At 34.3% G+C, this 15845-nt stretch overlaps 1 protein-coding gene across 5 annotated transcripts in view; it reads right to left on the bottom strand.

The window, feature by feature from the left end:
• Window positions 1-376: 376 nt before the first annotated feature.
• LOC134532988 (unconventional myosin IC) overlaps window positions 377-15845 on the bottom strand; it is a 157411-nt gene continuing 141942 nt past the window's right edge. For all 5 annotated transcript variants that reach the window (XM_063370090.1, XM_063370087.1, XM_063370091.1 and 2 more), the window contains exons 13-21: window positions 15181-15412; window positions 13536-13766; window positions 11913-12072; window positions 10697-10817; window positions 9029-9153; window positions 7125-7337; window positions 6205-6305; window positions 2506-2605; window positions 377-926 (exon numbers count right to left, since the gene is read on the bottom strand). In XM_063370090.1, the coding sequence (XP_063226160.1) occupies window positions 912-926; window positions 2506-2605; window positions 6205-6305; window positions 7125-7337; window positions 9029-9153; window positions 10697-10817; window positions 11913-12072; window positions 13536-13766; window positions 15181-15412 (1298 nt within the window). In that variant the 3' untranslated portion in view covers window positions 377-911. The remainder of the gene's footprint in view (window positions 927-2505; window positions 2606-6204; window positions 6306-7124; window positions 7338-9028; window positions 9154-10696; window positions 10818-11912; window positions 12073-13535; window positions 13767-15180; window positions 15413-15845) is intronic.

The following is a 15845-nucleotide window of genomic DNA, read 5'->3' as shown; positions in this document are numbered from 1 at the left end:
TTAAGAATTCTGCATTAAATTTTGTGTCTGAGTTTTGTATTATAATTTTATTTGCAACATAATATGAGAAAGCATGAATTTGCTCGTGACCGAGGTAAGATGTTTACAGATCATTAGGGAGCACTGAAAGACGCTCAAAAATTTTTCAATAACACATTTTGTGCGCATTGTGTTTAATTTTTGTGTTCCTAAGTATGAATCATTAATGAACCTGACATATTAACACTACTTTGTCTCTGTTATAGGCCTGCTATTGGCCAGTTATTGAAATGGAACTAATTCAGGATAGCTTTTCCTTAAAAGTTTATTGATTAATTTTCACAGACTTCGTGTTCAGTCATTTGGAAGTCAACACATTTTTTAAATAAGTTTAACATTTTTGCTGGAAGAATAAATTTACTGTAATTTCAGTTTTACAAACATCAAAATAACTCAACTGATACACTTATAACTCACACAAGTTGAAATTACAATATCACAATATCTTAACAATAATTACATTACAACTTCTATGATACACAACGTAGGTACCTACTTAAGAAATCAATCAATCTTAAACATATCACCATAAATCATTAAAAATATTTTTACAAAATGTTAACCATGCAAGCCCATCATTGAAATGCTAACAGGAGACTAAGAGTCTACATTCTGCAGTACTGAAGGGAAGCTACATCATGAGCTTGCTGAAATGAAATTACATCATGTCAAAATATGCACACATTTTAAGTACTTTGGATCACAGTGTTAAAATAAAAGCATAAAGATAAAACATTAATGGCACTTATAAAAACACATTGGATGTGAACATGTAGTATTCTTAAATAATTTAAGGTCACACCAGGCACTGTTTAACTCTTAAACTTCATTGTTCCATCTTGTGCAAATGTGGTTTGTAGCACTCTCTTAGACTATGGAGTTGCAACCTGCAATCAAAATACACAAAAATAATGTGAATCCTTTAGACCAATCCACTGTTGTCAGCTTATCAGGGCTCTAAGACCGTTTAGTTTAGTAGTAAATGCTTTTAGTTTGTTATTGCAATACACTTACAATGTGGGCTGCAGAAGAAATAAAAAAAAAGCATACTAGTCATGGGGACTGCCAACAAGTGTAAACTTAAAACTTTGGAATAACTGTGTTCTGCTTTTGAATTTTTAAATTAATTATAGTCCGAATAATTAAAATTTCATAATTTGTAGATTGAAATTATTAACAGTAGTCTGGTTTTCACATCTATCTGCACTCTAAACAGTAATTATATACATTTTCATATATGTAGTTTATTAATCAAAACATATGATGGGCTGCACAAGCCAAGTAAAAAATATCAACACAACTTAATTGAAATAATAATTACTTAATTAGTATACAATTATATTATTTAGTTACAAAGTTGGACCTAGAGGATGAATATTTCCGGCTATCTGTTGATGAGGCAACCTCTGAGGTGCTGACAGTGAATACAATGAAGGGGCCGTTTAAGGTGAAATGGCTACCATTCGGGGTTAGTAGTGGTCCAACAATTTTTCAGCACAAATGGAGATGTTGGCTGGAATAGCTGGGGTGGTGGTATTAGATAATATTTTATTTACTGGAAGAAATGCAGAGGAAAACTGGCAGCGGGTATATTAAGTATTTAGAAGTATAGATGGGACAGGTCTGCATCTGAAAAAGTCTAAATATAACCTCAAAAACGCAGGCAATGATGAATCCGGTCTAGGGGAAAATGTCACATTGTGGCATTTACATGCTACGCGTTTGTTAGTCCTGTTGTTCAGTTAGCTCTGAGAAATCAATAGTACCATCTTAAGCAGAAACATAAATAGGTTTTGAAAAGAAAAGCAATTATTACAGTTTTTACCTAATGACTACTTTTCATATATTTATCGTGCTAAAGCGTCATTTTTAAGAATTCCACATTAAATTTGGTGGCTGAGTTTCATATTATAAGTTTATTTACGACATGAAAAGATGGACATGTGGGCTTATCCTTAAGCTTTCTCTGATGTTCAGCCAGTAGCCCAGTCTAATTACATGAAAATTGACCCAAACCCATAAAAATAATACATAATGTAAAGTTTAATTTTGACATATTTTTACGGTTAGCCTTGATAAACAACATATCCAAATAGTCTACATTTCTCAAGTTAGCATCTTTGATTTTTAGACCCTTTAAGTTTTAAGACTATAATTATAGGTACATTTCATACTCTCATGCTGTGACACAACAAATACCTAGTCATACTGAGCATGGTCAAGTTTTGAAATGAAAGATGATACTTTAAGAAACACTTGTATATGCATTTAAAATGAAAATAAAAAAATAATATGTCTTCATATTTATATAAATAATAAAAAAAAAAGAACCTAATTTATATATACATATTTGTTTTTCCCTTTCAAGGGAAAAACCTAATTTTACTGGGCTGTAGACATAAACTCAAGCACGTAAAATATATTATTTATTCATAGAGCTTATTTAATACTATTCTGGTTTCTCACCACAAGAAGATGACCAGTTTTGGTTTTGCTTATTAGTGGATTTGTGCCTGTTGTGATGTCAATCACACCTTGCTTTCCACCAATCAGGTTGTGAGAGATGCTGAAAAAAATTATACAGTTAAACATGAATAACACAAATACTAATCTCAATACCATCGAATTATTACAATTATTGGTGTTACGCCAATACTGATAGGTGTTTATTATAAATGTTACTGACCATTTTAGATTAAATGTAATTTGCCTAATTTGTCTTTACAAACTTCAAAATAAATTTAAGTTCTCAAATGTGTTAATAATACCTGAATTAGGAAATATTAAATTGTAGTTGGATTGTATATATATAACTGCTGAAGTTTTAATTGTGCAATATTAGTTGAAAACAAAATAAATCTTATTATCTCTTTTAAAGCACATTGATAGCGAAATACATACACCTATCCATCCCTCACTTCGCACATCTTCAGATTGCGCGGATACATTCAGCGCGATGTTAATTTTACTGCCCCAGTATTGAATAGCACGTCTGTAAATTTCAGTTAACACAAAATCTCGGCAGGCAAAAAAAAAAGTCGAGCACGATGCCACAAAGTCTGTTTCAATTTCTGTAAACAACAGATGTGCCGTGGGATAGTTAGCCAAACAAGGGGGGAAGAGATGCACGCGCAGGTCTGTCTACGCTATCGGATGTTGAATAAATATCAGCTAACGCAAGTTCAATTGCGGCTATGGAATGTAAAGGACCAAATGTTTTTACGTCCGCGCGTGTGCCGCCGTACCGTACCGTACCGTTGTCGCATGGCCACAGACCGGGCCGTGAACTCAGTCTAGCCAATGGCAAGGAATTCACTCAAACAAAAGCAACGTCTGCCCATTCAGATGCCGGTAACTGTACGTTCTTGATCACTCATAATGCGTTGTGTTCAAGTATTTGAGACCAAACTAGAGGTGTTACAGCGCGCAGATTGTCATGAGAGCCATGCTTATGTTGGTCGCACTTTAGTTTTAAGCAAGTCAACTGTGCGCCCAATCATACGAAATAAGGACTCTTACCAAAAGTTAATGTAAGTCTGATGCTGTTGGTTGTACTAGCGGGAATATATTTGACATTAGATACCAGAACAGAAATTAACAGATGAATCACGCAAAAAGGTTGTTAAATGAATGTTGCAATGAAAAAAATAATCATTGGGCTGTCAGAATTGGTGTGAACCAGGTGGTGATACGCAAATAAGCACTTTAATTTGAATAATTAAAATGTAATTATCCGGACAGTAATATGATCGGTTTCACTGTCAGTAAAGGATGGTTTGGGAAGGTACGCGATGTGTGTTGAAGGTCACGCCCGGGCCGGCAAGTCAGCCAGCCAACTGACGATAAAGTACATAACAACGTATCTCCCGTTACGCGGTGTCGTATTTGTCATACAAAGTGCGATGGGAGGCATATGAAGATAAATGGTGTGACAAATTTGTAGTTGAGTGGTATTCATCAAATTTATATTACGTAAAGTATATTTTCCTACACAATTTTGGAACATTAAATAAATAAGCCTAGCTATTTATGGAAACTAATGCTTCAGAATACGTGATTTCGAATAACACAAGTATTTTTAGGAACTAATTAGTCGTGCTAAGTGAGGGATAGGTGTACTGTAAATGTGTAAATGATATGTTTTCTTTCCAAGCAGTTAAAACAGGCAATGAAAAATTGAACACACTTGAAACAACAGATTTGAGTAGGCCTCTCATCCATTGAATCATTTAACATTTGATTCTGTATTACTGTGCATCAGTTAATTTCATATTTAAAGTATCTCTAGTAACATTAAACTCTTGCAGATTTCATCTCAACCATTAGGGAAATGCACTTAATATGGGATATTGTATTCTAATGTAGCTACACCACTAGCAGAGGTTGGATAGTGCCAATACCATATCAAAAATACAACTTTGTATTTAGTTATCTATACTATTTTTCTGAGAAAAGTCGTTAGCAAGCTTCTTTTGCTAAGGCTTATACTTAGTACATCACTTATGGCCCGTCCACAACAGTGCGAACCTGTATGCGGTTCATGTCCTTATCCAAATGTGAATGACATCACATTGTTGCACAGAAAACTGCCCTGCTTACAACTGCGATGTCCAAATCCACTCATTTCTAAAGTAGTCACCACAGGGCAGTAAATATAGAACGGCAAAATATGTGTTTTTTCTTGTTTGTTTTTGTCCATTATAAATGAGTATGCAGCTTAGTTTTGAATATTAATTTAACTTGTGAAAGTTGGTAAGAGTTCAATTTATATTTAGATACTCTATAAGACAAATGTAAACGCTAGTAAATAATTCTAATCACACTGCCAAAAATAATGTGTTCGACCTTTGAAAAGTGCCAGTTGCAAACGGACAGCACTAGTCAATATTTTGTCTTGGTCTTCTTGGCTTCTTGTTCCTACCACATCATCCGTTATTTTCTGTTTACCTTTATGAAAAGGGAATCGGAACAGCAATTATCATGAGTGTTCTTCTTCTATGCTACCAAAGGACAAAGTTAGGGACAAAAAGTTCCAGTTGACCAATGTATTTGGACCAGAGAGGTTCAAACCATCACTCACACCACCCATGATATTAGAAGGTAACATGGGCCGATCGGTGATCAGTGTCCATCGGACACAATTTAGGACATAGCAACTGTAGATGGGCCTTAACAGTCTTATGGATAGACACCCGGAGACTTCGCTCATTAATTTGGTACTAGGCTGCAAACCTTTATACTTTGGCACTGATTTCATAATTGGACCCCAACAACTTGGCCCCAACATGAGTGTTGAGACGAGACAATAACAGCCAGTTGTCAGGAAATCAAGAAAATCATGTATAGCTAACTAAAAGGACAAAAAGGTTCTCACAAAATCAGCCAATGGAGAGGCAAAATTGGCTTGAGTGACTTTGAATTTTAACCAGATACCAAATAAACCCACAAAATTTCTCTGTCTCTACTTATAGAACTATGTATGTGCCTCCCAAAAAAAATTGACCAACATTATAATACTTAGTATTTAAGGTTTATCAAATCTCCCCTTCCAATAATAAAGTCATAAATAGCATACTTTCATGCACATGCATTTCTGTGGATGCCTAAAACTGGTAATAAAAAAAATACTGGCAGAGTGTTTTCATTTAAATAACACAGAACCATTTATGAAAAATATTGGAGACGAATCAACAAAGTTTTATATTTATAAATAACAACAGCATTAAGTCTATGGAGGCAGAATTAATATTGGTGCATATTTCTCATCTGTGTTACCTTTTTAAAACGGTAAAATAAAACTACCTTCATTTCTTTCCACAGTGGTACTCCTTCAGAATACCGTTTGGATCTTAACCTCTGTGTGATCAATTGTTTTAAAAAAAAACTGATCACACAGTTTACTGGCCTGGCAAGGCCTATTGAAGACCATATTGTTATTCCACAGTTTGTCAAAATTCAATCAGAAATTTTAATTTATTAAAATGAAAGTTATTGCTTATAATAACAGAAAATTTTAATATTGCTGTATTGGTCTTCAATATTGCTGTTGAACTGAATTATAAATTGAAGTAATTACAAAAAAAAATTCAATTTGGAAACTTAGAATAAGTTGAAGCTCCACAAAACATAAATTATCTCTAGCATGCCATGAAAAATCCAGCTTACCTAGCAGCATCAATAATTTTAACCATTTGTGGCCGCTTTGCTGTATCAGCTATTCTTGTGACACCTTCAATGATGTGGTCCACTTCAAGAATAAGGTCACCCTTCAAAATTACCAAACAAAATAATTATTGCCATTATTGGATATCCACTACAGGCAGATTACCATAATGTAGTTTTAACTTAAGATTCACACACAATGAATTTTACCAGATACGATCACTTTACTTCGAGCAATACAATAACATATTCCGATGGCCTGCAGAAACCAACAATTAACTAGCCGAACAGTGAATTTATTGTGATGAATGTATTCACAGGCAAAAGTGAATGATTTTCATTGTTTAAAGAAGTATTTAAAACTCTGACATTTTTTATACATTATCACCCCTTCCCCCATTTTTTTTTCTTTTCCTTTCTCATAATTCACCTAGAATTAATTAGAGAATTAGATTACAAAAATAAAATCTACTGCAATCTGCATTTGATCTTTTATTTGAAGTTTTTTTTTGTAAAAAGTATTACTATCATATTTTCAGTACTACTGTATATAGTGTGCAATTATAAAAACAAACTTAAGTGCTGTTAAAAATCAGTTCTATAATCAAGGGCTCTCCAGTTAATTGAGATGTGTTCCACACACCCAAAACCCTCTGGTCAACCACCCTCCCAGCAGTGCGTAGCTGGGTCTGCTCCTAGCACTGGACTCGAGTTCGGATCCCAGTCCGACCACAATTCCAGCTTTCCGCATTTTCCCGAAGTCACTCCAGGAAAATGCTGGGATGTGTTCTTACGATAGGCCAGAGACCATTGCTTTCCACAATTCCCTGATCTCTTTTGTGTTTTACCGTCTCTAATCACCTCGCTGCCGACAAGACGTCAAGTCCAAGGGAAATAAAATTTTGGAAGTGGGAACCACTCACCTTGTCTTTCTTCAACTCCGGAGGTATTCTAAGCAACAGCAGGTTGTCAGACTCTGTCGTCAGCACCACTTCATGAATGGAGTCCAAAGGTAAGCTGTGCTTCAATTTGAAGGTTTTCCCATCCAAGACGTATAATTTTGCGTTGGTCAGCAGCAATGCCCTCTCACGCGGTTTGTACCCATGGCGGTCGTACTTTACCACTGTTGTCGAGTACTGGAATGGAAATTTGAAGAATATACACAATTTATTACACTATGTAAAATCCTGGCTAAGATAATTTTACCACTTTTTTTAGGACCTTTGAATTAAAATTTTCATACAACAATTTTTATATCACAGGGGTATGTAAAATATATTATACATTTTAGTTATCTATTACACGTACTATAATCTATACATTAAAAAAAAAAACATGAACAAATGTAATACGAAATAGCTGTACTATTCGTAGTTACGTACAGAGTTTTACATGAAAAATTCCGGAGGCATTAAAAAATAAAAATTGTAATAAGACTGCTCAAAATTAAAGATTCTTAACTTCCAGCACAATAAATGTATATTTCAAGACATTTTTTTGCTGTTGAAAATTTCATGACCTGTAGAATTCCTGTGATAGGCATCATCTAGTTGATGACTGAATTTCATTAAACAACCAACATAAAGTATTTTTAAAAAAACAAAAACTCCTATAATACCATTGTTTTGGATTGCTACATTGCTAGAAATTTTTATAGGCACTGGGTACAATACCATTCATGTCATCATTATTCAATGTGACTGGCGATATTCCCACAGTTACGAATGTAGAACAATAAAACTCTTTATATCTGTATCTACAATGTCATACATACACTATGTGTGATCAAAACAGTTAGCCTTATTTGATGATTAACCATTAAAATTATCAAAAAAACTAGGGATGAGCAAATTAAATTCTCAATTAACATAAAATCCTTGTTATACAAAGGATTTGATATTTGAGGAAAAGATTCAAAGAAAAATAGGGGTATATTCAAGGTACTCTTTGGGATTCAAATTCGAGATTCAGATTCGAGAAAATTGGGGTTCTGCCCATGACCTGCATTTGATATGAAACTCAAGAGACTGGTTGTAGTTCTATGTCAGCTCCCTAGCAGCGCTGTTGCTGCCATCTGTGTTTTCGGCCAGTAACTTAAGAGCTAAATTATGATACACAAATCCATAATTCGAGGGGCTTCAGAGTTAATGCTAGCACAGCACAATTACAAGTTATGTATGTGTACAGTATGTGTTTTAAAATTTACATAAACCTGAAAATTCAGTTCCTAGTAATGTTAAGAGTCTTCAAAATAATTTGTGTAATGTACAATTGACGTATCCGCAGCCACAAGGTCTCGACATACCAATCTGCTCTGTGTCACTATAGAAGTGCAAGTGGAACAAACATGGTGACAAATAGAAAAGCATGTACACCACCTACATCACTCTCATCCTGACTGTTATACTTGACATACTTAACTTTTTTTTCCTTTTCATTACGCTTTGATGGCATTATTAACTTGTCTTACGCTACCAGCAGTAAAGAAGTTTCACTTCAATAAAACAAGATCTGTATAAATAATATATTTACAGTTAATTTCTCCTTTCAAATCTGAATACTAGCTCATCTCAAAACTAGTACAGTTACCCTCTTTGTTTTTGTTTTTGTTTTTTTTTATTATTAGGAATATTACATATTTACATCTGTCTAGTTAGCAACATGTGAAATTAATTAATGGTGTACAATGACGGAAATTTGACCTACATGATGCAAAAAAAAACCACTTTTTTAGGCAATGCAAAACTGGCCATAAATAAATCCTACCTGAATTGTTTCATAAGATAATACATGTTCAAACTTTTCTGAAATGCTGCCTGATCCTTACCAGAACCTTCTCTCCATTCTGCAACGTGTTGATTTCAAAGTTTTGCCTCAGCGGTTTTTGTTCGTCTGCCAACCTGTCGTCAACAAACCACGAACCCACACTCTTGTCGTAACTTTTCTTCTGGCCTGTTAAACAATTAAGAACAAACACTTTGTAGACATAAGTAGTAATTACTGTTACAATGCATAATCTTTCAACTACGCACATCATTTATACAGTTCATTCATGATCAACTGAAAACTTTTCAAACCAACCATATAAAAAAAATCACTGGGTTTGAAAGAATGTGTTATGCTCTGGTACTAGGTGCTTTGTGTTAGCAACATGTCGATAGAAATAATTATTCAACTCAACATAATTCAAAATGTTTAGTGTTTGAATTTTTTTGTCTTCAAATAATTGGTTTTTCATTTATGTACAATAGAATAAGATTCAATGTGATTGCCACATTTTATGTTTCTAACAAAATAACAGTTTTGCCTTGTTCCATACCATGTCATTAGCATAATGCAATAACATTAGGCTCATGAATATGGTATTTGCGCAGCATACTGAAAAGTAAATGCTAAAAGCTGAGGTCCATTAAAGTTTTTAAACTTTTTTTTTTGCTGATTTGTGTAGATGTATTTCAAATTAGTGGTCCTTTACCCATGCCACACTATGTATATCATCCAAATTACAGCACATGCTACATCAATGATGCAATTGGCTGCATTGCTACCAAATTGTTTTCAGCCATACAATTATAATACCTCAACAAAATAGTACAAGGATCTAATTTTTAAGAGCCACACAGAATTGGTAATTGAACAAAACATCTGGTAAGATCTAGTATTGATACGGTCTGCCTTTTTTCCTCTTTACAATTATTTGTAAACTTGTAAAGTCTCTCATGACATCATGAGTAGTAGATATAACTATTATGGTATTTATAGGAGAAAGGTACGTGAGCACATTACCCAGGGAACGCCATCAAGTCGGCAGATAAAAAATTAATTATGTAAAGCAGTCATGGCTATAAAAGAAAACTAAACTACATACTATACTTTATAGCTTTCGTCTACAGAAGGTCCTCCAACTTCTCTTCCTTCTTACTAGGTCCAAACTCTCCTAACACTTACATCTCCGAGCACAGGAAGAAGAAAACACTGACACCTTCTGGACCCCATCCCGGCATCATCATCCCCTCTCTGACCCCCACTCACCCCCCATCACCAGTTACAGAGTACTTATGAGCTGTGGCATCACCAAAACGCGTTGACACAGTAGTCTCAGTAACACTGCCTCCCACAAGTCCCTCGTCCCATCACTCTTTCCAGGGCACGGCTCAATGCTACACTTGTCTATTGCGCCGGCGGTGGAGTACATAATGCTGAGTGTGAACATGGCGCATTCCTCCGTCCGCCCCCCCAACACAGCCACCAAAATGGCCGCCCTAATTAAGTGATACCCGAATGACAGAGGCTCGCCACGCCTCTAGTATGTGACCCACTCTGGTGTCGCCTCCAAACCAAACTAACACTTTAAATTCAAATCACTTTTGAACTACATATTACTAAAGTCCACATCATTCATAATTCTTAATAAAAAAAACCTACATTAAGAAAAAAAAAATACACTATACTATAGCAATATTGCATTTCTGTGTACAAAAAAAAAGAAACAAACCTTTGAAGAGGGATTCAGCGAGGACTTTCAATTCAAACTGTCTCTTCTTTTCAGCACTTAGTGCCAAACGGTACTTCCTGGCAAGCCACGATTTGTGGATTCGGTGGAGATGTCTAGAAGCCTTAAATACACAACCATCAAGAATTAATTATTAACCTTTAAGATCTTGAAAATTTATTAAATATGTGATAAGGAAGGTAGATAGCATTGTGCGGCAAGAGATTATTTTTGTTTCAAGATTTAAGTTTCATCTCCACTTTCTTTTAATTTTTTTCTCTCACTTTGATTTAGTAGTAAATCAAGAAAACTTGGAATAAACATGAAAACAGGTTACCACCCTAGAGAGAAATGATCCACAAAACAACAATTGGTAGCTCCAAGTTCCATAAGCTAAAGAGAAGAGAATTAAACAAACCAACACATCAAAAAAAATCAAGCACCATCTAAAACACGTAGTAATAAAATAAACAGAAGCTGTATAATTAGAAATGTATTTTGTACTGTTTTTCTTACTAGTTAAAGTTTGCAAATGCTTAAAAAAATTTACTCCTAAATAGAAAGTTCTTTTCTTAATAAAGTATTATGATTTTGACACATTTCATAAATATATGTATTTTCAAGTTAACAGAAGACCAAATTTTAAATATTTTGAAACCTCAAACATAACAATTATATAAAGTATACATATTGATGGAATTATTATTGAACTAGATTTGTGGAGAATGTTGGGCTATGGAATAATGATGCTATTTAGAAAAATGGATTAACAATATTACAGTTTACTTCATGATTGTACACAGACATCATCTTTTGCGGAAACAACCAAAGATGCATATACACAACCAACTAAATGTACACACCTAATACAGAAATATAAATTTACATTCCTAACAGAGAAATCATGTTTTCAAGCCTCTTTCACCAAATTTAGTGGTTCTTATTTGGTTCTGTCAAATAGGTACGTATGTAAAACATGGTTTGAGTAAAATGATAACTAAGTAGATAAAAACCGTCAGAACTATGGGCTCAGAATCTGTTTGAAAAGTTGTGTTTAATAAGGCTTTTTTTTTTTTGTTTGTTATCATTTACAAGAAAATGAATGGCTGTTTGTTTACAGAACAGTGTGGACTGTATTGGTAAAAATTTTATTTCTTAAGTGCAGATACATATAGTAGCTGTATTTCAGTCCACAATAGTACAACATACACAAATTTACCTCAGTACACACGAAAGGGTGAGGTGGCCACGATTTGTCCAATACTTTGGTAGGAAGATTTTTCGACAGACGAACCAGGTACTGTGCTTTTGCCAGTTCCAGGAACGCTTTGTTCTCTTTTGTCTCTGGGCCATTGCGGGTGATGAAGCCTTTGATGAACCTGAAATGATATTGTTGTAACAAATTTTAATTTTAACATGACACTCATTCATTATTTACCTGCAACAATGTAAATCACACATTATATATGACATTCATATAAAATTGCATTAATATGAAATTATTTACATTTAGGTTTAATATTGAAAGATGCCTGAGACAATGCCTTAGACACGACAAGAAAAAGATTTATAAGTTTTGAGGTATATGGCTATGTATATGGCCCTTTTGTTTCTTACTGTCATTTATATTCACGTTTATTTAATTAAATAAAAATTAAAAATTGATTTTATTAAAAATTTATAATTCTGTTGTGCGATATTTACACAGAAATTTTTTTTAAATACAATATCCATTTTGCTTAATAAATTTATAAATGTCACTTCCAGAGTTTGTCCCAGCATTATTGTTATTTTTATAATTATATTATTGAAATTTTTTTCTACTTTTTTCAAAGCGTTCTAACTGCAGTTGGATGATTAGAACCATTTTTAGTTAGATGTGCTAATTTGAATTTTATTATTATCATAAAACAAACAGAAGACAAAAATGGTAGACTTGATGAAGTCATGTTTGATAACATTTTTTAACATTTTTAAGTTTCTTAGACTTTCTCAGATAAAACAAAATAAGAACCCTAAAAAATCAGAACAGCATTGACAGTCACAAGAGAAAGTTTTAAATTTTTTTCTGCGAGGGGAAATTTATAGCAGTTAGTTTCCTTTAAAGGAAATTTACAACAAATAAAAATCAGAAATAGGTATTGATTTTTCCTCAGCTGTATCTTTGTGTACGAAATAGTTTGGTTGTCAGTAGATTTAATTGCTAGCTAGTTGGCCCACTTTGTGATCCTAGTGGCTTTTGCTTCCAGCAAAAGGTTTCTCCACCCCTGATTCCAGGATAAAAATTGCCACTAAGCTGATGGAAGAGTACCGATTCTGCCAGCCGGGAGTGATAAAAGGTTAACTTCACTCTGTCAGAATAAGGGGTCTGCGAGCATTAAAAAATGTTGAATTGAAAAAGAATAATTCATTGTTCAACGCAATATTTTTAATCAAGCCTTTTTTAATTATTCGTTACCAATAGATATTATAATAGCCTACAAAAGTTCAGATTCATTACCTAGCTGTCACAGATGTCTTCAACATCACACCATAAACTCTCACTGTCTAAAATTTTCAATTATTAAAAATACTCTAATTTTTATGTAGGTATTCAAAAGGTTAAAAAAAAAAAATCAAACTTAAAATTCAAAAGAATTGCATGGTTTTTCATTTTCTCACATTTTACATCACTCTATTTTAGTTCAGTATACTTTTTTTTTATCTTACTGTATTTACTGTATTTTTCTTGTACTTCTGTGAAGCGTACAAGAAAATTTTTTTCATAGCATTTTTTTATTAAATTAAATAAATTTTTAATATTTATGAATAAACCGATACTCCAATTGAAATTGGAACTTGCCTCCTCACTGTGTCGGCGGCCCAGCGACGCTTCTCCGCCTCCTTCTGCGCCAGGTACCTCCTGACCCACTTCTGCATTATCACGACAGACTCCTTCATCTTCTGGTACTTCCTCCGCTGGACCAGCCCCTTCCAGTGGCTCTGGATAATTGCCGCAATATCGTGCTTCTTCAGCTGGAACGCATCCTCGGTGTCGAACAAAGTCTTTGGAAAGCGGATGAATATCTTCGTCCTGTGGTTAAATAGGAGAAAATAAAGTTTTGTATGTCTGAGAGAAATCAGGTTAATAGTGTTAAAGACATAAAAGATAATAAAATCAAAAACTTAAAAAAATTTTTTTTACTATAAATTAGTAAATATATTTATCATTATTATTTTTTACACATGAATGGGACTGCGTTCAACGTTTCATAATCTTAAAATTCTTAAGCCGACAAAATAAAAACCCACAAATATTTTGGAAACAAAGATTGTGATTCTAAGGGGAAAAAAAAAGTACTGGTTAGAAAAGTGAAAAGTTACAATGGTAGTCAGTCTGTCCCATACTACTGCCGTTGCCTTCAGCAAGTCTTGGGTAGATCAGGAATTACATTACCTACAGAAGTCAACTTAGAAGCTATAACATGATTTGATAAGGTGTTTTACACCTTACTTCCATTGATACAGAGCAACTTTTAGGTTTTTTCTTAACATACTATTATGCTGTTTTAAGAGAAAAATATATTTTTTAATGTATTTGCCTACTCTTCAGTCTTGAAGAACATGCATATTTGTACACTTAGGCAAACCCTCTGAAGCTGTTGCCAGGTAAGACACTACTCTCTTTAATATTTGAAAATAATGTTGCACTGGGCTGATATGAACATAGAAAGCATATTTTTTCAGTGCATGTCCCTCTCTTAATGAGGTTTTTTCAGCCACCTGATGAAATCCAGGAATCATGTGAGGGAAGATACACCTAAATACAACTAAATGTGGTCTGGTTTTCCATTTTATCATCACATCATGTGAGGGTCCATATAAAACTAGCTTCAATAGTTACCTGTCTTAAAAACACACATAATTTGACCCTTTTACAAAGCTTTCCTGATTAATTTGTACTAAATTATTAAGTCCCTCGAGAAACTTTTTGACAGAGCTCTATCTTGTGAGTTATGACCTAACTGTATGTCTTTTAGGAATGCCTAAACTAGAACTCGGCTTGCACCTTTTTTTTTTCTTTTTTTTTTCTTTCTTTCTTTCTTTCTTTCTTTCTTTCTTTCTTTCTTTACCTTACCTTTAACTGTCAGGTTAATAAGGCTTGAATAAAGCTACTAGTTACAACTTAAGCATCACACAATATTTAGAGAAAATACTTAAGACTTTCATTTAAAAACAAAACTATATTTATTTAGGGCAATTTTTTGATATAAACGTATATTATTTTTTTTTTTTTAAATTAAGGGCTTGTTAAAAATGCTTTTTGAGATTATTTAGAGCTTTGTGTTTAAAAAAACTGACTTAAATTAACTTAGTAGAAAACACAAGTATGATACCAGTAATATTTTTGTTATCAGTGTTAAAAGCAACTTCTTAAAAGTCAACCACGTATTGGCACAGGGGTGGGAAGCTGAGCAGCAGCCCAGGCCGCACTCGAGAACACGCACTTGCCCATCCGGTAGTCGTTCCTCTGGTAGCCCAGGCGGTCGGCTATGACCTGAACCCCGTCCCGGGGGGAGCCGGGGAACCGCGGCCACGTCTCGGGCGCCAGGCACTTGTAGCGGTTCAGGAACAGCTTGTAGGGCCGGCGGTAGGCGAAGCCCGCCCGCCGCACCCTCAGGTTCTCCATCAGGCCCAGGTACTTGACCTGGTGCGTCACGATGTTGTCGGAGAAGTTGCCTGCGCAGAACAGGCTCAGTCACACACCTCGTCACCTTTACATTTCAAGCTCTACAGTGTTCAGTTCAGGACATTAATAAAATACTTTGTCTTCTCTACAATTGAAGAAGGCCACCATTTTTAAAAAAATTGCAGGAAATTGTATTTTGTATTATTTTTTTTAATGTTCTGTCTCATCCAATGTCTAAGCTATCTTTATCATACATAATTTTAGTAGGTACCTTATTGATAAAGACCTGCAAAATTCGCAGATTCATTCGGTGATAGGCTTATAATTCAAACACATATACCTCTTAGATTATTTTGCTATTGGCTTACTGTTCATCTGGACGAATCTCAACCAGTTATAAACCCTCAACCAAAGAAGGATCGAATCACAGACAAACCAGCTGAGACGACTTACAAGTCGGCAGCCAATGAACTTGCGTTATTT

Source organism: Bacillus rossius, chromosome 6 (assembly GCF_032445375.1).
Source record: "Bacillus rossius redtenbacheri isolate Brsri chromosome 6, Brsri_v3, whole genome shotgun sequence".
In the NCBI taxonomy this organism is placed as follows: domain Eukaryota; kingdom Metazoa; phylum Arthropoda; class Insecta; order Phasmatodea; family Bacillidae; genus Bacillus; species Bacillus rossius.
Note: the sequence above shows the minus strand (reverse complement) of the source record. Positions and strands in the feature narration are given on the sequence as shown.